The sequence below is a fragment of the Ylistrum balloti genome, unplaced genomic scaffold (genome assembly GCF_031769215.1).
Source record: "Ylistrum balloti isolate Yb309-2 unplaced genomic scaffold, AGI_CSIRO_Ybal_v1 Utg370680, whole genome shotgun sequence".
NCBI classification, from domain to species: Eukaryota; Metazoa; Mollusca; class Bivalvia; order Pectinida; family Pectinidae; genus Ylistrum; species Ylistrum balloti.
In genome coordinates, this window is record NW_026782410.1 from 156,662 (window position 1) to 182,875 (window position 26,214).

At 37.2% G+C, this 26,214-nt stretch overlaps 1 protein-coding gene across 1 annotated transcript in view; it reads right to left on the reverse strand.

Moving 5' to 3' along the window:
* LOC132557497 (tolloid-like protein 2) overlaps window positions 1-26,214 on the reverse strand; it is a gene marked incomplete at its 5' end in the record, with an annotated part of 88,971 nt that overhangs the window by 9,936 nt on the left and 52,821 nt on the right. Inside the window, one exon of the mRNA XM_060221987.1 lies at window positions 367-557. Coding sequence (XP_060077970.1) covers window positions 367-557 — 191 coding nt within the window. The remainder of the gene's footprint in view (window positions 1-366; window positions 558-26,214) is intronic.

The following is a 26,214-nucleotide window of genomic DNA, read 5'->3' on the forward strand; positions in this document are numbered from 1 at the left end:
ATCTTTTTCCTCTCCCTGGATGCATTTCTTGTGTCATTAGTCATTGCTTACCAAAGTCAATCTTAGAAGTGCCCAATCCCATCAACACCCCCTGTTCAGAGCATCCTCTCCACATTACCAGCAATCAGCTATGAACAATTATCAAGCATTTCCAGATTAAAACTTCCTTACTCAATCTCTTTACCATAATTAACCATGTTCAGATTTTTATCTTCCGTCACTTTAATTAACCATGTTGAGTTTTAAATTTCCCATACCTTTTTTGACATTATCTCCTTTGATTGTTCCATCCAGACAATAACAAAGCTAGCTAAAATGTCAGAATCTAGCAAGTCACCTTAGAATATCCATTAGATGTATACTTACTGTCACCAAGAAACTCATAGTGAGCTATGAAGCCATTCTGTTCTTTGGTGGAATCTGACTTGAAGACAATTTCCATTTTGGGTTGTAATGACACAAATTCTTCAGGTGTGTCGCTGCCACAAAAACGCCCAGCTTCTGATTTAAAGCCTTCATCATTCACATAGTGAATCTCTATGTAGTCAAACTGGCATCTGCAACATGACAATGAGTGAATTTTTATGATTTTGGTATAGTGAAATGATATCATACTACACGTACACAAACTGAATTCAATCTCAGGATGGATAATGGGAAATAAATATTTACCCTTATAATTCTGCTAAAAACCTGGTCTTGGTAACAAGACCCTACCAGAGTTTAGACCACAAGTACAGAATCACTGTTGTTGGAATGTCCTTCGATAATGGGCTTATTGCAGAATAAATACAGAAAGCTCAAATTTCAATTGTTCTTTTTAGCTTTTATGAAGGCAAAAACACAATAGTTCAGCTTTAATTGAAATTGGTGTGACACAGTGGTAAAATGTGTTTTATTCACTTCCTTGTCCCTGTGATCATGTGATTATACATGTAATTAGTATCACATCCCAACAGATTTCAATTTCTTCAGGAAGACAGATTGCTGGAAGATAAACTGAATCTTTAACTGGGATGGCATGCTTGAAAAAAGTTTCATGCACTGTTGTCCATTTCATAAAATGTAACTAGAATACAGATTATAGTGACAATACGGGGTATTTATGAGAGACGGAGACTCAACATCCCAACAGATCATGCAGTTCTATAGTGGTGGTTACAAAGACATGGGGCTGATACACCTAATGGTATCAATACACAACCCGCATCAAAACAGAGATAGGGTAGCAATAATGAGAAATGAGTGACCACTGAATCCTCTACATCAATGTAATTTATATTAAATGTACATTGCCAATTAAGTGTTGCGTTTATATGTAATGATTAGTAGGTTCAAAGACACTCAATTCTGGCCCCAGGATTCAAAAACAAGTTCAGGTCTGAATGTTTCTAAAGCCTGGATTTGGCCCTGAGGATTTTTCTTTTGCATTCAGAAGTCTCTTTAAACAAAAAGTAATGTGATTTTCAAATGTTTTGAAGAGAGAAAATTTAATTCAAAGTCTAATTATACATTTAAGCTGGGATATTTTGTCGTACCAAATCAAGATATAAGAAACTGATCATTTCTAAGGTTCTGTAGAGAAGTGCTTTGGAAGTCTTTCTGACAGAATCTGATACATGTACCTCTCTATTTAAAAAAAACGGAATGTGTTATCCTTGTTCTAACTCCAATTTACTTTTACCATGACTATAAAAAATTGGCTCTAAATGGAGGATAATTTCCACCATCTAGTCAGGTTAACATGATGTCGTGTAAATAACAGGAATCCGATGTCCAATCAATACATCTGCCCTCTAATTAGATTTAGTATTTCTACTGATTGGAGGGTGTGTTTAGAAGCATTATGAAGCAATAAGGTCACTTCTAAGCACTATCACCAGAAGTCAAAGGTCAAATCATTGCTTTGCTTGCTATTGAGCTTAAACAATTTCTTATGAAACATATTTCACATATGTGTGATGCCTGTATATTTGGTACAAAGTTAAAAAAGTAGTATTCTCAGAACCACGTTCAAAGGTCACAGACACATTTATCAAAGTTTATCATGTGGAATGCATAACAAGAAGTGATGTAGAAGATGCCATATTTAAGCTAAAATTTTACAGTATATTTATAAGATGGTCATCACACACTGTGATGATTATGATTACACAAAAGTTTTGTTATGACATTTGACTTCCACAATCTAAAACAGAACTCTTAACTAAGATCAAGGACATGTTACTACTGGAAGGAGAAACTATGGATATGGTCTGAAACTGTCTCAGGACTTTTAATGATGTGTTATTGGAATGAGAGACTTTGATCTAGTCACAAAGGTCAAAGTCATGTTAATCACTATTGGGTGGATTGGCTATGGTATGGCTATTACAAAGGTCAAAGTCAGGTTAATCACTATTGGGTGGATTGGCTATGGTATAGAACACTCTCTAGACTAGTCACAAAGGTCAAAGTCAGGTTAATCACTATTGGGTGGATTGGCTATGGTATAGAACACTCTCTAGACTAGTCACAAAGGTCAAAGTCAGGTTAATCACTATTGGGTGGATTGGCTATGGTATAGAACACTCTCTACTAGTCACAAAGGTCAAAGTCAGGTTAATCACTATTGGGTGGACTTGGCTATGGTAGTCATGTTAATCACACCTCATTAGACTAGTCACAAAGGTCAAAGTCAGGTTAATCACTATTGGGTGGATTGGCTATGGTATAGAACACTCATTAGACTAGTCACAAAGGTCAAAGTCAGGTTAATCACTATTGGGTGGATTGGCTATGGTATAGAACACTCTCTAAACTAGTCACAAAGGTCAAAGTCAGGTTAATCACTATTGGGTGGATTGGCTATGGTATAGAACACTCTCTAGACTAGTCACAAAGGTCAAAGTCAGGTTAATCACTATTGGGTGGATTGGCTATGGTATAGAACACTCTCTGGACTTGTCACAAAGGTCAAAGTCAGGTTAATCACTATTGGGTGGGTTGGCTATAGTCTGGAACACTCTCTAGACTTGTCACAAAGGTCAGAGTCATGTTAATCACTATTGGGTGAATAGACCATGGTCTGGAACACTCTCTAGACTAGTCACAAAGGTCAAAGTCGTGCTTATCAAAGTTGCATAGAGCTGTGGTTTGGAAACATTGTAAAAATAAGATGATTCAGAGATTTAGAGTAAAATACTATCTGGACAATGCAAAAAGTTTAAAGATAATGCACAAAGGTCATCAATGACATGTGTATCCATTTGTTTGATAGAGTGGCAATGTAGAACACTCACTGAATAAATAATGTGAATGATCACATGATAATACTCCTGAGTGTCAGTATGTAACAAACACTTCCTAATAATTGTAACATTTACCAAAGATAAGACTTGAGACTGGAAACTTTTGTATACAGTTGCAGTCCTCCAGACAGAATGTTCAATTAAGGGACCATGGACAAGCAAGTGGAAAAAGCTTCTGGTTATACAGCATTACAAGACTGACCATTGAAAAATTGTCCAAGCATTCAAAATGTGGTTATGAGTATTTACTGCCAACAAAGAGAGGTACACAACTGCAAAAATAGCACAAGTCTAGTAAAACCTTAGTGTTAACACATCCTTTAATAGCTTTATTCAGTCAATGGAAGACAAGCACACATTAAAGTCAGGCATTTAATGAGGGGTTTAACATTCAGAATATAATTAGCTTCAGACTTATGGTTCTTCCTCAAGTGCTGTAATGCTCCCTGGTCGACACCTTGTGTGTCCAGCCGTTGTCATAACACTTATATCTAGGCCTTCTGTCTGTATTTCCAGACACTTCCTTTTTTATATCAAGAGTCTAAATTCAGTGCATCACGCCACCATGGATGGATTAGAGGCATTCAGCTGTACACTAGACAAATGCTTTTGGTATTTTTGTAAGCAAGAAAGTTGATTGTCTACAATAAAGACATATGTTTAGAGTCGATATGGTAAATATCTGCAGAAAACATCTCCTGAATGTCAGTGAGCTGTCACAAGATGTCATCCTCAAATAAATCAAACACACAAAACACGAGACCCAACGTTTGTGTGATTTTGTTATGATTCTAGTCAACTGATATTGTGTTACAATTTCAAAAAAAATTTTTAAAATACTGATGGGTAAATTAATGAATAATTTAATGGCCTATCATTGATTTTAATGGCTGGTTTACTTTCATTGATTTTGTGGGTACTCTAAATCTGTGGACATATTCAGATTTATTTATGCATCAAATCAAGTGTCTGTGAAACATTTAAAAAAAATAAAAAAAAAAAACTCACAAAATTGAGCCCCACAAAAACATATGACTTTACATTAGGCTTCATTGTGTAATTATCAATAAGTGTTCGTAGACTTATGATCTGTCTAAAATGGACAGAAATATGAGAGTTATAGAATAGAATTTCTGATGTACACAATTTTATATGATTTGTGAGAGACAGAAAAATCTTTTTAGGGAGTACATTAATGCCTCACACTGAGGAGCCTAAAATCCAAAAGATGTATACCTAAACTTCTGGCAGATCAAGTATTCGGCCTATAACACAAACAACGATTCAGAAGTGCTGTGCATATAGACATTGCAAGTATGTTGCATTGTAAATCATAAATAACAGATCTAGACATTCCAAAATACGAAAACAGGTCTTCAAAAAGTTTATAAAACATGTATATTATATCATCAATGTTTGATGAGATCTCAGACGGATCTTGGGGACCAACATCCTTTACTCTTTCTTTACTTTTTAAAAGTTGGATCTTTTCTGCCTTTCTTCATTCTTGTCTTTGTGCTTATAATCATATGAAGTTTGAAAATTCCACTTAAGAAATAGCGATAATAATCTTCAATTGCCAGTCAATGGTCGTTGCCTGTCAGCCTTTTTTTATTGATCAGTCCAAAAGACAGACGAGCTTAACAACAGACCAAGAAGAACTTTGTGAAAGAGCTCTCTAGTACTTCTATGGAATTATTGATAACAATCTTTCATAGCCAAAATCCAACCTTGCTGGTGCAAAATATTGGGTAGAGGTACTGGATAGACAGAAAAAGATAGAAAAGTCTAACACTTGGCAGCATGTGAGATTTGTCTCATGTACAAAAAAAGATATTTTGCACCAAGTGACATCACAATTGAAATGACATTATGACAACAAAAGGTGAAAAATATTGCAATGGGTAGCATTTCAGATTTCCTCGTTTCATGTACTACGGTATGGTCAGCTGTGTTCTACCTACATTGGTTGTGTTAGAAGAGATGATATGACACCATTAACAATACTAGCCAACATATAACTATTGGTAGTGTTATCTGAATTGAAAATCAGACAATACCAGATTATACTTGTGTACAATAGGGTACAGTGTTGTTGAAGAGCTCTACATGTGTTGAGGCTGGTTCTGTCAGCTTAGATGGCAGTCCTCCCAGCATGCATTTAAAATGACTGGCAGCCATATTGTCCACACCAATGATCGTGTTGGAGTCAACTGACAAGCGCTAATTCTTGTCAAGAACCTGAGAAATGTTTCGGAAATTGGCTGGAAGAGTTATAATGGGTTCTAACACTTTGTTCATCTGTTTGTGCCCTATTTTTGACAGTTCATGTCACACGTTTTGTTGTCAGAGTAACTGTGATTGTTATTTCAGAGAGTCCCATCTTGGCCTGACAAAGAGGTCTCACTAAAATGTATGACCAATCACTACCTGACATTGAAACATGAATCTATTCAGATATCACTAATGAAAATGCATGCACATAATGATGGACCATCACTATAACTGACATCCCACAGTGGCTAGTGATTGTCTGCCAATTTGTATTTGTAATCAGTTAAAGAGATGTATAATTTGTCTTTTCTTTTTTAATTTCAATACAATTACTTTTCCCGTGTTGGTTTTTACTGAATTTCAAAAGACATCCATTTAGTATTCTGGTGTTATTCAGTAATCTGTACTTTTATGTAGTTGAAAACTATTGATTTCAGTACAGGACAAGTTTTGGTGACAAGAAATTCACCACCCTTGAGAGATGCTGATAGTGCAGTAGAATGCTGAAAATCTCCATGACTTGATAGATCACAAACCATACATGTCATCCTTATGTAGGATTAAACATTACTGAAATCCTCCTCCCTAAAATGACAAAAGACAGCCTCTCTGAAACAATATGACAACCTAAATGACATAGAAGACTAACTCCCTGAAGTGACAAGACGACTGACACCTGAGATGACATGATAAACTTCCTCATAAGAAAAGACAGCCTTTGTAAGATGACAAGAAATTGACAGCCTTCTTGACATAACAAGAAGATGAACTCCTTGACATAACAAGACAGCCTTTTTGACAAGATAAGACAGCCTTTGTGAGGTGACTGGAAAAAGGCCTCTCTGAGAACAAGAAGATGAACTCCTTGACATAACAAGACAGCCTTCCTGAGATGATAAGACAATAGGATCTTTGAGATGACAAAATGAAAGCCAGCCTGAAATGATATGTAGACATCCTCCCTGAGATGAGATGACAAGGAGGCATTCTCCTGACAGGACAAGGTGACAGTCTACTGACTAAGTACTGAGACAGCCTCCTTACAAGACACAGACAGCATCCTGAACAGACAGGGAGACAGCCTCCTGACAAAACAAAACGACATGATAAGGTCACAGCCTCCTGACTAGACAATGAGACAGCCTTCTGACAAAACACAAACAGCCTCCTGACATAACAGGACAGCCTCCTGTCTAAACAATGAGACAGCCTCCAGACAAGACTGGGAGACAGTTTCCATGACCTTACAAGAATACAGTTTCATTACAAAACAAGGAGACAGTCTCCAGACAAGAAACAGACAAGCTTCTGACAAGACATGAATACATCCTCCTGGCAAGACGAGAAGACAGTCTCCTGACAAGAAACAGACAAGCTTCTGACAAGACATGAAGACAACCTCCTGACAAGACATGAGTACGTTCTCAATGAGATGATAGGGAGATGTCTTCTGAGATGACAAAAAGAAAGCTTCCTTGAAATGACAATAAGCCATCCTCCTTGAGAAGAGATGACAAGAAGACATTACCCTTGAGAAGAGATGACAAGAAGACATTACCCTTGAGAAGAGATGACAAGAAGACATTACCCTTGAGAAGAGATGACAAGAAGACATTACCCTTGAGAAGAGATGACAAGAAGACATTACCCTTGAGAAGAGATGACAAGAAGACATTACCCTTGAGAAGAGATGACAAGAAGACATTACCCTTGAGAAGAGATGACAAGAAGACATTACCCTTGAGAAGAGATGACAAGAAGACATTACCCTTGAGAAGAGATGACAAGAAGACATTACCCTTGAGAAGAGATGACAAGAAGACATTACCCTTGAGAAGAGATGACAAGAAGACATTACCCTTGAGAAGAGATGACAAGAAGACATTACCCTTGAGAAGAGATGACAAGAAGACATTACCCTTGAGAAGAGATGACAAGAAGACATTACCCTTGAGAAGAGATGACAAGAAGACATTACCCTTGAGAAGAGATGACAAGAAGACATTACCCTTGAGAAGAGATAAGACATTACCCTTGAGAAGAGATGACAAGAAGACATTACCCTTGAGAAGAGATGACAAGAAGACATTACCCTTGAGAAGAGATGACAAGAAGACATTACCCTTGAGAAGAGATGACAAGAAGACATTACCCTTGAGAAGAGAGAAGACATTACCCTTGAGAAGAGATGACAAGAAGACATTACCCTTGAGAAGAGATGACAATAAGCCATCCTCCTTGAGAAGAGATGACAAGAAGACATTACCCTTGAGAAGAGATGACAAGAAGACATTACCCTTGAGAAGAGATGACAAGAAGACATTACCCTTGAGAAGAGATGACAAGAAGACATTACCCTTGACATGACAAAGAAACTGCCAGAAGAAACTATGACTACATAGATATCTAACCTGATAGCCTAAATGACTAACTCTAAAATGTACAGACTGTAAATCTGAGTGGTGAATAGATAAACACCCACCAATCCTGACCAATACATTAATGTCTCCAACAAATATCAATACCTTATTCCTTTTTGCTTTATCATTAGGAAGTGCTGATATAACACTAATGTAATATAGAAAGGTAACAAGCCATCATCCATCTTTATTGAGATCTACTTAACTGGCACTAATTTGAGTTCCATGACAGAGACTTGAGTGTCCACTTTCCAATTACAGATGTTGTCCCCTAAGGATCAGTGTGTCTCAAATGAGATGTTTCCACACCCAATGATGTCCACACTGTCACAGAATCACACATACAAATGTATAACTGCTGTCCATTTCACAGTGGCCAGTGCCAGTCATTGTTGCTGGCTTCAGTGGAATAAATCAGCTTTCCACAAGTTTCAGGATAAATAATGAGAATCCCACAGGTTTCATGACAGTTTTCCACAGGACTGTGTATGATTATTCCCACATATCTCTCACTTTCTTCAGATTGAGAGTCTGAAACATTAGTTCTGCCAAAACATGGTTTTCATAAAACAGGTTGCAGTTGGAACAGTAATGAGTTAATAGTTGAAAAGAAAATTCTGTTGGTTTAGCAACAAATGTTTTATTAGGACATGTTTTTTAAGATTATTTACTATCATATCTATGTTTCAATTGTTTATATTTTAAAAATTCTGATATTTATTCACAAACCAGATCAATTCAATTTTTAATTAAGCTGAAAAGTGTTATCTTAACAAGCATAAAGCTACTTATATTTAAGAGAAGAAAATTTACACATATAGCAAATTCAAAAATTTATGATATTGACAAATTTGATTTATGATATTGACAAATTTGATTTATGATATTTCACAGGATTTTTTGTTTAGTTTCTGCCTGTATTTTTCTGATCATCAGCTATACTTTAAGTTTAATGAGATATCCTGTCCAGAACTGACCGACCACTGGAAACATTGACTATTATACAGCTTTATGGCTGACTTAACATATTTGATCAAAGAACATGTCACTCACTTAATAAAGTTTAGCTGGTAGATCTATAATCAACTTACCAAACAAAACGTAAATGTCTCCTGATTTGAATATTGATGAGTTGATGTTATCACCGGACATAACTCAACTATAGCCAATGTCTGACTCAATAGCAACGATCGAGCTGGAGCAATAACCCACCCAAGAATGCCTAGCTGAAACAACGATGAGCTGATGTCGTCAGAGGGCATAACCTACCCTAGAATGTCTAGCTGAAACAATGATGAGCTGATGTCGTCAGAGGGCATAACCCACCTAGCAAATGCCTGGCTTATAAACATTGAGAAGCTGATGTTATCAGGGGACATAACCCACCTAGCAAATGTCTGGCTTATAAACATTGAAAAGCTGATGTTATCAGGGGACATAACCCACCTAATGAATGTCTGACTTAAATATTGATACGTTGATGTTATCAGGGGACATAACCCACCTAGTAAATGTCTGGCTTATAAACATTGAAAAGCTGATGTTATCAGGGGACATAACCCACCTAGCAAATGTCTGGCTTATAAACATTGAAAAGCTGATGTTATCAGGGGACATAACCCACCTAATGAACGTCTGACTTAAATATTGATATGTTGATGTTATCAGGGGACATAACCCACCTAGCAAATGTCTGGCTTATAAACATTGAAAAGCTGATGTTATCAGGGGACATAACCCACCTAATGAATGTCTGACTTAAATATTGATACGTTGATGTTATCAGGGGACATAACCCACCTAATGAATGTCTGACTTAAATATTGATATGTTGATGTTATCAGGGGACATAACCCATCTAGTAAATGTCTCGCTTGAAACATTTGTATGCTGATAGTTTAATGTGAATATACAACAACAGCTTAATATGGCACAAATGGGTCACTGTAACAACATGGTTTTACCATACAAATGACCTAGTATGGATCAGGAAAACAAGTATGTTTCTGATGTGCTGCAGCTACCAAAAAAACTGAACAAACAGAAATTCCTAAGTATATTTATGCAACAAAACCATGTTCCTCTCTTCCAATTATGATTTCACAATCATCTGGATTTATTATCAATGTTCATCAACATTCCAAATAAATGTGATTTAATGACAAATTAGAAAGAATTAGTGTTATTGTTAATCTGATTTTCTCTTTCAAGATCATGTCACATTTAATGTGGTTATTGTTTATCACATGTACATGATCTGATTGTCACGCACAAGCAGGCTAATAACCAAATACTGCACATGCTCTGAACAGGTTAGTATTTGAATATTAACTAGTGCTTGTGCACTGCAGTAATACATTCTATAATAATTGAAACAAAAAAAGGAACCATGCAGTATAGTCCACTGCACACTTAATCCTCTTTCACAGATACTAATGATGACATGACATGAAAAGGGGCTGTGTACAAGAGGCTGTAGTAATGAAGGCTATTGCATGTAAAAGGGAGTTAATTAATAAGCTTGTAATAACAAAGTTGATAATACAAATGAAAAAATCAATTTTAATTATAATCTACATACATGTACATTTAAAACAATGCTGTTATAAATTCTTGATTTTCACATTCTTCACATAGTCGGCTGTATAATCTTATACTTTTCCTTCTGGCAAGAAGGTAGAGCCACTCTCCTCCTTTTCTTGAAAAGTGTGTAACTTTCATGGAGCTTATTGACCGAATAAAATATTCAAATATACCAATCTTTGAAAGATACACACAGGAAATAGTTCATAGTTTTAGTATCCTACATCATGAACTATTTCACTTAGAAAAATAAAACAAGAGCAGCAACTGGTTAGCCAGCTGTAGAAGATAGAATATACTATTGGCCTACCTGGCGTCAGGAGTCTGTGCTCATCTTTTTTATTTTTCAGTTGTTAACTACATTTCAAAAGACCTCTGTATGAAAATTAAACTTTGTTTACTTTACTACCATTGCAAAGCAAGCTTTTTCTAACTTATATTAATCACCCTTGTTGGCCTGAATGGAAATGTACCGGTGGTCTTACTGTGGGAGGAAACTGGAGTTCCTGAGGAAAACCCAGGTGGTCAGTATACCACTCGATATTGTCCTGAAGGCTAGAAGATAAACCTGAACACACATATGTACTTAACTTCCTCAAAACGGGGATTTTTCATGTCTGATTAAATATTTCACTCAGAATGTACACCACTTTTCAACATCAGAACAGATCCTCTCTTTTTTAACCAATGTTTTGCTCCTTCTGTGACAATGGAGTTTGAGTGATCTAATAGACACTAGCTTTCATCAATTCATACTGTTAGATTTTCTCAATCCTCTCAAAATATTTTGTGTTGAAATATTCATAATATTCATTTAAGCTTAAATCCACAAATCACCCTCGAGCTCATAGACAAAAATCCCTGTGTCTATTATAATGGATAATGACAGGCTGATACAAACATTGAGCCAAGAGTTCTGTAGTACTGAGAAGTACTCACACAAGTTAAACCGTACCGAAAACAAAAGGTAGAGTGTGGGGGCTGACAAGATGAGTTATTTGCAGTCAATCCATCTGTTTTTTCGAGGTGAAGAGTACGCAGGTAATTGGGATTGCATGCTTTCTCATTACTCAAGACATTACACACACTCGGGTGTAATAAATCCCTTTCTACTCCAAACCATGCAATATCTTATATACCCCATAACCTGGGAAATCTTTAACAGAAAATCTACACTCTTCTATATAACAAAGTTAATCATCTGAATTAATGTCAATACTTGTATGTGCTGTAAATAGGGTATGACCTTCATCCTCCTTTAGTTCACTTGACCTCCCTTGGTATAGAAGGTTGACTGGAGTGCCTTCGATTACAGTGTAAATAGGTCTTACAAAAGATGTTGATCCACAAACAAAACCATCATTTTCTGGTGTTCACCACTAAGTATACATGTAGTGGTATTTTGATGTAGACAAACAAATATTCAAATATATATAATTCTTATAAAAATTTCATCTATTTAAGAATTCTCTTAACATGAAGTTCCATTATATTGATGTATTTATAAGCAGTCCTTTGAAGAAAATATTAATGAATCTCGTGCATTTTTCTTCCTCTCATCACTGTTAACTTTGGGTGAAACAAATGTTTTTGAACATATTTTGATATTGAAGTCTGCCAAGAGAACTACTGCAGTAAGTTATGTACAAGTAAGACATAGCATACTTATATGTGTACCATCTTATGGTATTAATGTCTCATGATCCACCTGCTGCTTGTCAATGTCTCAGTGTAACATACTTGGTCAGATTACACATGGGTAAAGGGGTAGACCAATGACCTTCTCCTGTCATTTTTTTGCACTCAAACATGGAGTATGAAAGAACTTTACAAACAATAAAAACACATGACATCATTAATCACATGTATATACATTAATTGATTCATTACATCTTTATCATGCCTCTTCTACATAATTCTTTTAGCTGTAACTGGCAGCTTTGGCTGCAAGTAACACTGTGGATGGTTCATTCTTCAGGAAGTACAAACAGACACATTGTCCCTGTCTAGTGTTCAATCACTAAGCCAAAGCTGCTAGTAACACTGTGGGTGGTTCATTCATCAGGAAGTACAAACAGACACATTGTCCCTGTCTAGTGTTCAATCACTAAGCCAAAGCTGCTAGTAACACTGTGGATGGTTCATTCATCAGGAAGTACAAACAGACACATTGACATTGTCTAGTGTCTAATCACTAAGCCAAAGCTGCAAGTAACACTGTGGATGGTTCATTCATCAGGAAGTACAAACAGACACATTGTCCCTGTCTAGTGTCTAATCACTAAGCCAAAGCTGCTAGTAACACTGTGGATGGTTCATTCATCAGGAAGTACAAACAGACACATTGTCCCTGTCTAGTGTCTAATCACTAAGCCAAAGCTGCTAGTAACACTGTGGGTGGTTCATTCATCAGGAAGTACAAACACATTGTCACTGTCTAGTGTCTAATCTCTAAGCCAAAGCTGCTAGTAACACTGTGGATGGTTCATTCATCAGGAAGTACAAACAGACACATTGTCCCTGTCTAGTGTCTAATCTCTAAGCCAAAGCTGCTAGTAACACTGTGGGTGGTTCATTCATCAGGAAGTACAAACAGACACATTGTCCCTGTCTAGTGTCTAATCACTAAGCCAAAGCTGCTAGTAACACTGTGGGTGGTTCATTCATCAGGAAGTACAAACACATTGTCACTGTCTAGTGTCCCATCTCTAAGCCAAAGCTGCTAGTAACACTGTGGGTGGTTCATTCATCAGGAAGTACAAACACATTGTCACTGTCTAGTGTCTAATCACTAAGCCAAAGCTGCTAGTAACACTGTGGGTGGTTCATTCTTCAGGAAGTACAAACAGACACATTGTCATTGTCTAGTGTCTAATCACTAAGCCAAAACTGCTAGTAACACTGTGGGTGGTTCATTCTTCAGGAAGTACAAACAGACACATTGTCATTGTCTAGTGTCTAATCACTAAGCCAAAGCTGCTAGTAACACTGTGGGTGGTTCATTCTTCAGGAAGTACAAACAGACACATTGTCACTGTCTAGTGTCCCATCACTAAGCCAAAGCTGCTAGTAACACTGTGGATGGTTCATTCTTCAGGAAGTACAAACAGACACATTGTCACTGTCTAGTGTCTAATCACTAAGCCAAAGCTGCTAGTAACACTGTGGGTGGTTCATTCTTCAGGAAGTACAAACACATTGTCCCTGTCTAGTGTTCAATCTCTAAGCCAAAGCTGCAAGTAACACTGTGGGTGGTTCATTCATCAGGAAGTACAAACAGACACATTGTCCCTGTCTAGTGTTCAATCTCTAAGCCAAAGCTGCTAGTAACACTGTGGGTGGTTCATTCATCAGGAAGTACAAACAGACACATTGTCCCTGTCTAGTGTTCAATCTCTAAGCCAAAGCTGCAAGTAACACTGTAGGTGGTTCATTCATCAGGAAGTACAAACAGACACATTGTCCCTGTCTAGTGTCTACAAACAGACACAATCACTAAGCCAAAGCTGCTAGTAACACTGTGGGTGGTTCATTCTTCAGGAAGTACAAACAGACACATTGTCCCTGTCTAGTGTTCAATCTCTAAGCCAAAGCTGCAAGTAACACTGTGGGTGGTTCATTCATCAGGAAGTACAAACAGACACATTGTCCCTGTCTAGTGTCTAATCACTAAGCCAAAGCTGCAAGTAACACTGTAGGTGGTTCATTCATCAGGAAGTACAAACAGACACATTGTCCATGTCTAGTGTCTAATCACTAAGCCAAAGCTGCTAGTAACACTGTGGAGGGTTCATTATTCAGGAAGTACAAACAGACACATTGTCCCTGTCTAGTGTTCAATCACTAAGCCAAAGCTGCTAGTAACACTGTGGGTGGTTCATTCATCAGGAAGTACAAACAGACACATTGTCCCTGTCTAGTGTCTAATCACTAAGCCAAAGCTGCTAGTAACACTGTGGATGGTTCATTCTTCAGGAAGTACAAACAGACACATTGTCCCTGTCTAGTGTTCAATCTCTAAGCCAAAGCTGCTAGTAACACTGTGGGTGGTTCATTCATCAGGAAGTACAAACACATTGTCACTGTCTAGTGTTCAATCTCTAAGCCAAAGCTGCTAGTAACACTGTGGGTGGTTCATTCATCAGGAAGTACAAACACATTGTCATTGTCTAGTGTCTAATCACTAAGCCAAAGCTGCTAGTAACACTGTGGAGGGTTCATTATTCAGGAAGTACAAACAGACACATTGTCATTGTCTAGTGTTCAATCTCTAAGCCAAAGCTGCAAGTAACACTGTGGGTGGTTCATTCTTCAGGAAGTACAAACACATTGTCACTGTCTAGTGTTCAATCTCTAAGCCAAAGCTGCAAGTAACACTGTGGGTGGTTCATTCATCAGGAAGTACAAACAGACACATTGTCACTGTCTAGTGTTCAATCTCTAAGCCAAAGCTGCTAGTAACACTGTGGGTGGTTCATTCATCAGGAAGTACAAACACATTGTCATTGTCTAGTGTCTAATCACTAAGCCAAAGCTGCTAGTAACACTGTGGAGGGTTCATTATTCAGGAAGTACAAACAGACACATTGTCATTGTCTAGTGTTCAATCACTAAGCCAAAGCTGCTAGTAACACTGTGGAGGGTTCATTATTCAGGAAGTACAAACAGACACATTGTCATTGTCTAGTGTTCAATCACTAAGCCAAAGCTGCTAGTAACACTGTGGAGGGTTCATTATTCAGGAAGTACAAACAGACACATTGTCATTGTCTAGTGTTCAATCACTAAGCCAAAGCTGCTAGTAACACTGTGGGTGGTTCATTCTTCAGGAAGTACAAACAGACACATTGTCTCTGTCTAGTGTTCAATCTCTAAGCCAAAGCTGCAAGTAACACTGTGGGTGGTTCATTCTTCAGGAAGTACAAACAGACACATTGTCCCTGTCTAGTGTTCAATCTCTAAGCCAAAGCTGCAAGTAACACTGTGGGTGGTTCATTCTTCAGGAAGTACAAACACATTGTCACTGTCTAGTGTTCAATCTCTAAGCCAAAGCTGCTAGTAACACTGTGGGTGGTTCATTCTTCAGGAAGTACAAACAGACACATTGTCTCTGTCTAGTGTTCAATCTCTAAGCCAAAGCTGCAAGTAACACTGTGGGTGGTTCATTCTTCAGGAAGTACAAACACATTGTCACTGTCTAGTGTTCAATCTCTAAGCCAAAGCTGCAAGTAACACTGTAGGTGGTTCATTCATCAGGAAGTACAAACAGACACATTGTCCCTGTCTAGTGTTCAATCTCTAAGCCAAAGCTGCAAGTAACACTGTGGGTGGTTCATTCTTCAGGAAGTACAAACACATTGTCCCTGTCTAGTGTTCAATCTCTAAGCCAAAGCTGCAAGTAACACTGTGGGTGGTTCATTCATCAGGAAGTACCAACAGACACATTGTCTCTGTCTAGTGTTCAATCACTAAGCCAAAGCTGCTAGTAACACTGTGGGTGGTTCATTCATCAGGAAGTACAAACACATTGTCACTGTCTAGTGTCCCATCTCTAAGCCAAAGCTGCTAGTAACACTGTGGGTGGTTCATTATTCAGGAAGTACAGACACATTGTCACTGTCTAATGTTCAATCTCTAAGCCTCAATTTCTTCCTAAAGTTTTATTACATGTATCATTTTCATATTGCAACAACTAGCAGTGCTGTTAATTTTTTTGTTAAGAAGAGAAAAATCTTTAAGGCTGTTTGTTACATGTAAGGAAACTACCAATCTGCCACTTTGCTCTGCCACACATGGTTCTAATCTAATTTCCAAACAATCTTTGAAAATTTTTGCCAAAATGCTCTGAAACTCAAAATAAATTATACTGTCTACTCCTTGTGGAAAACACTGAAAATGTTTTATGATTACAAAATTGTTCCAACCTTGTGGTAATCTGCTAACCTTATTTGGTATGTCATTTGTATCCTGCATCTTATATTATTTTACTCAGAATGTACAGCTTAATGTTATTCTTCCCACTTGTCTGGAGCATAACAGATTTTTCCTGGTACAACATATTCAATATTTAGCTATTTCTTTGACAATGGTACTTGTGCTATTTAATTAACCGGGCTAATTTTCTTAATCCTTTCAAAACACTTTGTGTTGAAATATCAAAAATATCCTTATCATATTTAGCTGATTTCTAAGTTTAAAATCCACAAGTTACCTTCATACAAATACAATCCTTATGACTATTTCAATGAATGACAGACTGATATCAATACTGAACCAAGGATTGTCAGAGAAATACCTATACAGGTATAATCTTGTATAGAGAAAACAATAAAAATAAATGGAGGCTGACAATTACCTAGGAGTTTTTTCACTCCTACGAATACTGTCACTCTAGACAAAGTGTACTTTTAGACTTGGAAAACTTGCCAATTTCATGCTTTTTTGACAGACAACAGTGTAAACTCCTCCAGTAAGATAACTGCACCAAGAGAATGGTAGGTTGTATGAAGTGTAAATAGTTTTGTGTAGCTCTGAAACATGCTCTGGAAACCATGAAATTAGTTATTTTGCCACTCCGTTTCTAATCTTTGTCCATGGCAAAAGGCACCACTACAGTGATAGGATGATCTTAAAACAATTTTCACATTTTGCTCAAGAAACAGCAAAATTTGTAGACTTGCCTGTTTCCATGGTAACAAAAAAAAAAAAAAACTTCTCTATACCTACAGGCACTATTAGAAAGCTAGCTTGATAGTTGTAATTTGGCCTGTTTCCATGGTAACAGTGAAAGTATTTAAATGAAGATCTTCTCCACAGCAAAAGGCACTACTAGAGTAGTAGCTTGATAACTGTACAAAGTTTTGAGTATTAATCTTAAAGGTTTTAGAGCTCTGGTCTGGAAAAAGCTGGAGTTTGTAATTAGGCCATGTTGTTTCCATGGTAACAGAAAAAGTTTTAAATGGAGAACTTCTCTATAGCAAAAGCCACTACTACAGCATTAGTACCTGTACAAAGTCTACAGTACTTATTTTGAATGGTTTCAGAGTTCTGAACTGGAAAATGCCCATGCACAGATGGATGGACATATGGATGGATGGACAGAGGAAGCCCAATTCAATATCCTCCACAAACCTGTTTTGCAGAGGATAAATATTATCTATTAGAACTGAGATCATGACTCTCAGTAAAAAAACTCATTCAAATCAATGTCTTAATCCTCCTTGTGATGAAAGTTATGCAGTAAAGTAATGAAAGTCAGCAAGCAAACCAACTAAATTTCCTTAGGTGGTATTGCATGCTTCTGTCTGGCAGATAATGCCTAACACAAAACTATTACAATTTGTAAACATTTATTTCTCACACAGACTGTAACATTCCATTAACATCCAAGAATGAATCACAAACAGGTATGGACATAACAATCTCAAGTTTCTGATCAATAAGAGTCACGACACTTGTCTAATTTTGATCTGATTGACAGGAGTCACATAGTGATACCCAAGATCAACTGTCACATTCATCATTTCTGACACAGATAACGATCATAGGTGTCACACCATTCATTCTTGACACTGATAACAATCACAGGTGTCACACCATTCATTCTTGACACTGATAACAATCACAGGTGTCACACCATTCATTTCTGACACAGATAACAATCACAGGTGTCACACCATTCATTCTTGACACTGAGAGCAATCGCAGGTGTCACACCATTCATTTCTGACACAGATAACAATCACAGGTGTCACACCATTCATTCTTGACACTGAGGGCAATGACAGGTGTCACATCATTCATTCTTGACACTGAGAGCAATCACAGGTGTCACATCATTCATTTCTGACACAGATAACAATCACAGGTGTCACACCATTCCTTTCTGAAACAGATAACAATCACAGGTGTCACACCATTCATTCTTGACACTGATAGCAATGACAGGTGTCATGCCATTCATTCTTGAAACTGATAGCAATGACAGGTGTCACCTAGTTCATTTCTGACAGCATGCAATGACAAGTATAACATACTTTACAACTCAGATTTAGGAAACAGGTGCGACATTGCACATTCCTGATAATTAATGAAAACAGGTGTCATACATTGCTGATTTCGTTTGGGATGAAAAGTTTCAGCCTTCACATTGCTGATATTAGATGGAATGAAAGGTGTGACATCACATATTCCTCATGTGGATTGGCATGGCACATGTAACATCACAATTTCCTGACTTCAACTTGAATGACAGTTGTCACATGACACATTCCTGAATATGATCGGAATGACAGGTGTCTTATCACCCATTCCTGATATTGAAAAGAATGACAAATGTCACATTGCTCATACCTAATACGATTGAAATGACGGATGTCAAACCACTCATTCCTGATATTGATTAGAATGACAGATGTCAAACCATTCATTCCTGATATTGATTAGAATGACAGATGTCAAACCACTCATTCCTAATATTGATCAGAATGTCAGGTGTAAAATCACATATTCCTGATATTTTTCATTAGATTTACAAGTGTCATATAACTTATCTCATATTTTGATCTGTGTGACAGGTGTCTTACAGGTCAAAATCACAATAAGAAACAGATTTTATTATTGAAAAAAGATTGAAAGTAGCTCAGCTCTTCCTTTTAGTAAGTTGTTATTGGCATATGAATATTTTTGAATCAGTACCTCATTTATACATAGAATAAAACTTATTTGATTTACCTATAGTCAGTGTTCTTTGTTCAAGATTTAGATAATCAAAATTTGACTGTTGAAGTCATTAAACATAGTGGATTCATGCTGCTGGTTGAATGTACCTTATAAACTGAACAAGTATACTAACAGCATTTCACTACAACAAATAATATTTCCTCTTGCAAAAATCATTCAAATTATGAGATGATGTCACGAGCCATTCCAGCCGACAAGAAATCTGCCTACATTTTATATGTCTGACCCTGACATCCCTTACATGCTTATACTATCCCTAAATACATGATAGATATGACAACTCTCATCTCTGATGTGGATAATAAGACAAATATGTATTCTGGTCCATTTTGATGTCTGCCTCCCTTCCTTAACCAAGCCTTGGTCTATCCATCTGTCACAATATAACCTTTATACAACATAGATAAAACATTCCATCTAAAATTCTATCATTTGTCGTTTTCTTTTCTGCTGACCTTTCTTTTTTTCTTGACATCAAATTGACAATGGATTAAATGGAAGACCAGTTATTTTTGTCTGCTGAATTCAGATTAACCAATATGGTTGACATTTCTGCTTTCTGAATAATGATCCTACTGCCATCTGAACTTTGTGTCCTAAACCCTAGTACTGGGCGATCATCTTCCTTGGGAACTGCTGAATACTGTTTGAGCACTTCCTAAAAACTGAAGGAATATGTCAAGTCGAAAAAACAAAGATTTGAATTGCTGTGTGGTATATTTCATGATATATTTTTAAAAAGTCTAGGCAAATTAAAGGCCATTATATATCCATCCATGACAGGATCTTCTGGTAGTTCATGTAGCTGGTAACTATCTGACTGAACACCAGACATAAGACCCATTGTATGATATCCAGAGTAATCAGCGTGCAGTGTCTTGTCTGGGGATTAAATCATGACTGGACACTGGGCAGTAAGTTATCAGAGCTCCAGATACAGGCTAAAGATCTTCAATAATATTTAATAAATCAATATTAGTATTTAGCAAACTTACTATGTTTCTAAAAGTGAGAAACAAGATAGACAATGGCTAATAATATTCCAAAAAGTGAGAAACAAGATAGACAATGGCTAATGATATTTCTAAAAGTGACAAACAAGCTGGACAATGGCTAACAATATTTCTAAAAGTGAGAAACAAGACAGACAATGGCTAACGATATTTTCTAAAAGTGAGAACCAAGCTGGACAATGGCTAGTAATATTTCTAAAATGTACAATGGTAATGGCAGAGACATATGATATAGAAGGGTATTTTTTTTGTTAGTTGACAAAACCATGAAGTCCTCAAAGTCTCCTTATCTAACTGCTGTTATCTAAAGTTATCTACCATGGACCCATTCACTTCTGTCATGTTATTAGTGTGGAATTTGCAGTAACTAGCTTTACCAGTTTTATTGGTCTGTGAGAAGTGAATCTCATTTTTATAAGACATATCACAAAACTTACAAGTGCCAATCAGAAACTTACTCAGATTTTCAACAACATCTTTTTAAATATGTTTTACTTAAGATTTCAGGCTGAGTGTGGTATAAAATATAGGGCTGTATTTCAGTTGTTTGTAGCTTAAACATGCATTTTGTTTTAACAAGTTGATAAAATTATTTGTCACAAAATTCAGCACAATCAATTTGAAATTTATTTGGCTTTCTTTAACTGTTTATAACTGTGCTATTCACTTTTGTGTCCGTCATACAATGTTGCAGATTGCAGGTGATAGACACTGTTGGTGGACTTTAAGTCCCCAAGGTTTGCCCCAACCTGCATATAATTTATTTAAATAGTGGTATGATTCAGACTATACAGACACACTTCCTGTAATATTATCAGATATATGAAAATTACAAAGTTAATTGAATTATGAGACTATATGCACCTTCCCGTCTAAATTTTAACATTTTTTTCAATCACTTTGGAATTTCCTCAGTTGCCACCTTGGCTTTAAAATTTTGGCCCTTAGTATCACATTAGTAGGACAAAACAGCTGTAAGATATAGTTTTCTACATTGTTTGGCTCTACTGTATCTAACTCTGAAATTGTATTAGAAGGTGCTGTTCACTTGTGTGTCTTTTGTACAATCTTGGAAATGATTAGATATGACAGTCTATAATCAACTCCAATTTCTTTGCTGAAGCATTATAAAGTGATATAGGTAGTTTCTTATTCTTCTGTATTGTCCCTGACAATGGCTAGTGTGCATATGTGTTAAACAATATCAACAATATATAGTTAAGCCTGTTGTTAGGATGAAATTGGATAGGAAATTGTGTATGGTTGTCTGCAGTAAGGTGAAGAACCTTTTTAATTGCCCAGCTACAGTCAGACAGCCTTCTATCTAATGCATCCTGATGGCAAGGACACATTCCAGTGAATTCAGTTAGGTGACTGACTCTATCTTCCAATAGAATCTGACTTTGATATGAAACATGAACATTTATGAAATTACTTGCATGGGAATTCCAGTCAACTCCCCAGTAATCCTTATCTAAATTGGACTTTCATTGGGTCTCTTATCTGACATTTCACTTTTCATTTGATCTTCAGGGCACCGTGACTTTTTAGTCACATTGTATCTTTTTTTAACTACTTGTCACCATGGAATTGGGATGTGTACTGATCTGTGCTAAATGTAGATTAGGGAGCATTGGACAGTAATATTATGATGATATTGGTATAGTGATCTCATAATGGTGGTAAAAAACCCCATGTTAATGTGGTAAGGATGGCAATAATGTGATAACCAGATGTATGGCAAAGGTTTTACATCCTGTTAACAGTAAGGGTCATTCAACAACATGCCAGGTTTGGGTGGTGGAGGAAATAGAGTTCCCGCAGAAAAACCCTAACCAGTACCAGGCGACTGCCCCACGTACTTCTTTAGACCTCGATCCAGAGGTGGAGGGTGGTCAGATACATCAACCACTCAATCAACTTGGCATGTTGCGTACCATTATATTCCAGAACTGTTTCAAGGTGCTTATTTGTGATATTTTGCGTTTATTTTTTCACATGAAATATCATCAGTATATTGACTGGAAAAGCAATAAGATTTAGAGATGATAGGTTAGTTAAGCACTAAGCACTGGGAAAGTCTTATCAGATGGAGACAAGAGTTATGGGACTTAGTAAGTACCCCAAGCAGACTTGACCCGCCAAGTCCCTAATATATTTATAGTCGAAGGTTTCCATGACCAGAAAGATAAAAATATTGATTGTATCCAACTAATGCTATGGCCTATTTCCATTGGGAGTCAACATTCAAATTTGTACACTATAGACATTCAAATTGGCTGGGAAATAAGATCCTATCACTTCCAATAGGATGACCCTTGAGGACATGTTCAGCTTTTCATTGTTGAAGAAACATCACGTTCAGAAAAAGTCTCCCTCGAGAATCAAATTTGACTGAACAAGACTCAGTCGACAATATTTTTACCCTTCCTCCAAATCATGACATTGCATGTTTTGTTGAATCAAATTATGTGCAGAGAAAACTTGAGATGAATTGGTTACAACACAACTGGCAAAGTACCCTATAATGCCTGGCTTAGCAAACCAAATTGGCAGATATCAAAGAGTAGCATGGAGCAGAAGTGTCTTTCTGTTGCAGAATTCAGCAGTATAGTCTAATTGTTAAGTCTACCATCCTTTGTATGGTGTGATATCCATCTGATACAGTTTAGATATGTGTCCATAGGGTGCTCTTCAATCTCTCTCAAATATACCGTATTTATTCAATAATAAGCCCATGCCAACCAAATTCTATTGCAGATTCAGTAGCAATTCAAACAAAGTCTATACCATAATCCCATAATAAGCTCAGTTCCATGCATAAAGTCTGAACTCTTCAAACTTTATCAGGTGCAGTCTAGTCCCTAGGTTAGAATATTTTTTATCCAAGAATGGAAAGGAGATATTCCGAGATATTATCGACAGTCAATACTTTTCTTTATTATAATATATCAAAAGGCATTAATCCACACAGCTGACCTGTTTTTGCATTAGTTCTGAAACCTAGTTCAAGTTCTAGTTTAAACATTCCTTTTGTCAATTTCTTCAGTCTCTACATCTCCTCTTGTAAAGGGATCTGATAACCTCCTTTATATTCTCATTCTAGATGTTAAAACATCTCCCTTTGATTCTGATGCGCCATGTCTCCCACTGACTGGGGTAGGAATCTGAACGTTTTTACATCTCCCACTGACTGGGGTAGGAATCTGAACGTTTTTACATCTCCCACTGACTGGGGTAGTAATCTGGACATCTCTACGTCTCCCACTGACTGGGGTAGGAATCTGGACATCTCTACGTCTCCCACTGACTGGGGTAGGAATCTGGACATCTCTACATCTCCCACTGACTGGGGTAGGAATCTGGATGTCTCTACATCTCCCACTGACTGGGGTAGGAATCTGGACGTCTCTACATCTCCCACTGACTGGGGTAGGAATCTGGAAGCTCTACATCTCCCACTGACTGGGATAGGAATCTAGAAGAACTCTGGATCGTCTCTACATCTCCCACTGACTGTGGTAGGGATCTGGACATCTCTACATCTCCCACTGACTGGGGTAGGAATCTGGAAGCTCTACATCTCCCACTGACTGGGATAGGAATCTAGAAGCTCTACATCTCCCACTGACTGGGGTAGGAATCTGGATGTCTCTACATCTCCCACTGACTGGGGTAGGAATCTGGACGTCTCTACATCTCCCACTGACTGTGGTAGGGATCTGGACGTCTCTACATCTCCCACTGACTGGCGTAGGAATCTGGACATCTCTACATCTCTACAGACTGGGGTAGGAAACTGGACGTCTCTACATCTCCCACTGACTGGGGTAGGGATCTGGACGTCTCTACATCTCCCACTGACTGTGGTAAATGTTAACATATATTTTGTAGAATCCTTTAATACCAAGTTATAGTTTCTTTGAGTTCTCTTCATATCCATCCCAGTGCATTAATACCTAGCCCATAAGATTTGCATGGTGATGTTAAAATGATGACTTTTATAAAGCTGTCTACAATTCAAGTTCAAGGTCTATCAACTTTACAAATATGAGTGCATACTTTATCATCAGCTTACAGTTTTTATTGTGATTTAAAAGAAAATAATCAGGGCTTAATTAGAAATATCAAGAAAACAATTACTCAACATTCAACACTGGTGCTGATTAATCACCAGCACCTTTACAATAGGACAGGGTTGTTTAATAAGCCTCTGGGAAAGATACTGTTATTGCAGACTTTAACTTCAAAAATTCCTGAAAGCCTACGAAAATATGGCCTACATTTGAGCTGACATTAAGGATTCGTCCTTGGAATTTAAAGTGACTTTGGTGGAATTATGCAATAGAGACTGTACTTTATGAATTTGTATTTAAATGGTGCACAGATGGCACACTGTTTTATAACCCACTGCCTGCTAGTCAGACTATTTCTGATTTCAATATTATCTCTGTTTTTACAACAATGAATAAGCTGGTTTACTGTTACTACTGCACAGAGAGTCAAAAATGGTCTGCTGGCTTACAGGCTCTGGGCCTGTAGTTACTATTTCAGAATGTGTCAACCACCTGATTCCTACTTCAGAATGTGTTAATTTAGCCTTAAATATTCTTTTTTTGCCCTACTCCTTAGAATGTGTCATTGAACGTCTGGTTCCTACTTTGGAATGTATCAAACATCTTATTTCTACTTCACAAAATATGTCAAACATTTGGTCAATACTTCACAAAATGTGTCATTAAATATCTGATTCTTACTTCAAACATCTGATTTCTACTTTTCATAATGTGTCAAACATATGGCTCCTCCATCACAATGTGTCAAACACCTGGTTCCTCCATCACAATGTGTTAAACATCTGGTTCCTACATCACAATGTGTCAAACTTCTGGTTCCTCCATCACAATGTATCAAACTTCTGGTTCCTCCATCACAATGTGTCAAACATCATGTTCCTCCATCGCAATGTGTCAAACTTCTGGTTCCTCCATCACAATGTGTCAAACATCTGGTTCCTCCATCGCAATGTGTCAAACTTCTGGTTCCTCCATCACAATGAGTCAAACATCTGGTTCCTCCATCACAATGTGTCAAACATCTGGTTCCTACATCACAATGTGTCAAACATCTGGTTCCTCCATTACAATGTGTCAAACATCTGGTTCCTCCATCACAATGTGTCAAACATCTGGTTCCTCCATTACAATGTGTCAAACTTCTGGTTCCTCCATCACAATGTGTCAAACATCTGGTTCCTCCATCACAATGTGTCAAACATCTGGTTCCTCCATCACAATGTGTCAAACTTCTGGTTCCTCCATCACAATGTGTCAAACATCTGGTTCCTCCATCATAATGTGTCAAACTTCTGGTTCCTTCATCACAGAAAGTCAAACATCTGGTTCTTACTTAAATCATAGATCCTGAAATATGTCTAACATCTCCTTTGAGGAGTACCAATTAATTGCTACTAAGGTTAAACAAAAACGATATGCTGAAAAGCAATGTGCTCTTAAAAGTTTAGATACAGTGTTCCAAAAATCAGCTGTCGCAGAATGTCAGAAATTAAACGTCTGCGAAAACCTCCTGCAGATAGAGGTAAAATTACCATTACATGCCCTGAACAGGACTCAGATTTGAACATTAATCACTGTACACTGACATTCCATGTCCTGACATACACCTACACATGAGGGTGTCTAAATTGTTTTATAATTGATCAATTTCACAAGACAAATATAGGGAAAAGGAGAATATGTTCCAGCTTTATCCCATGTTAAAAAAAAAGTAAAGGATAATTGTGCTGACATTACCAAAGAGTCAGTCTAATTTGCATTAATCAGCCGAACCTGCCCTAAACCTGTCACGTTTATATAACAATTACCTGTTTAT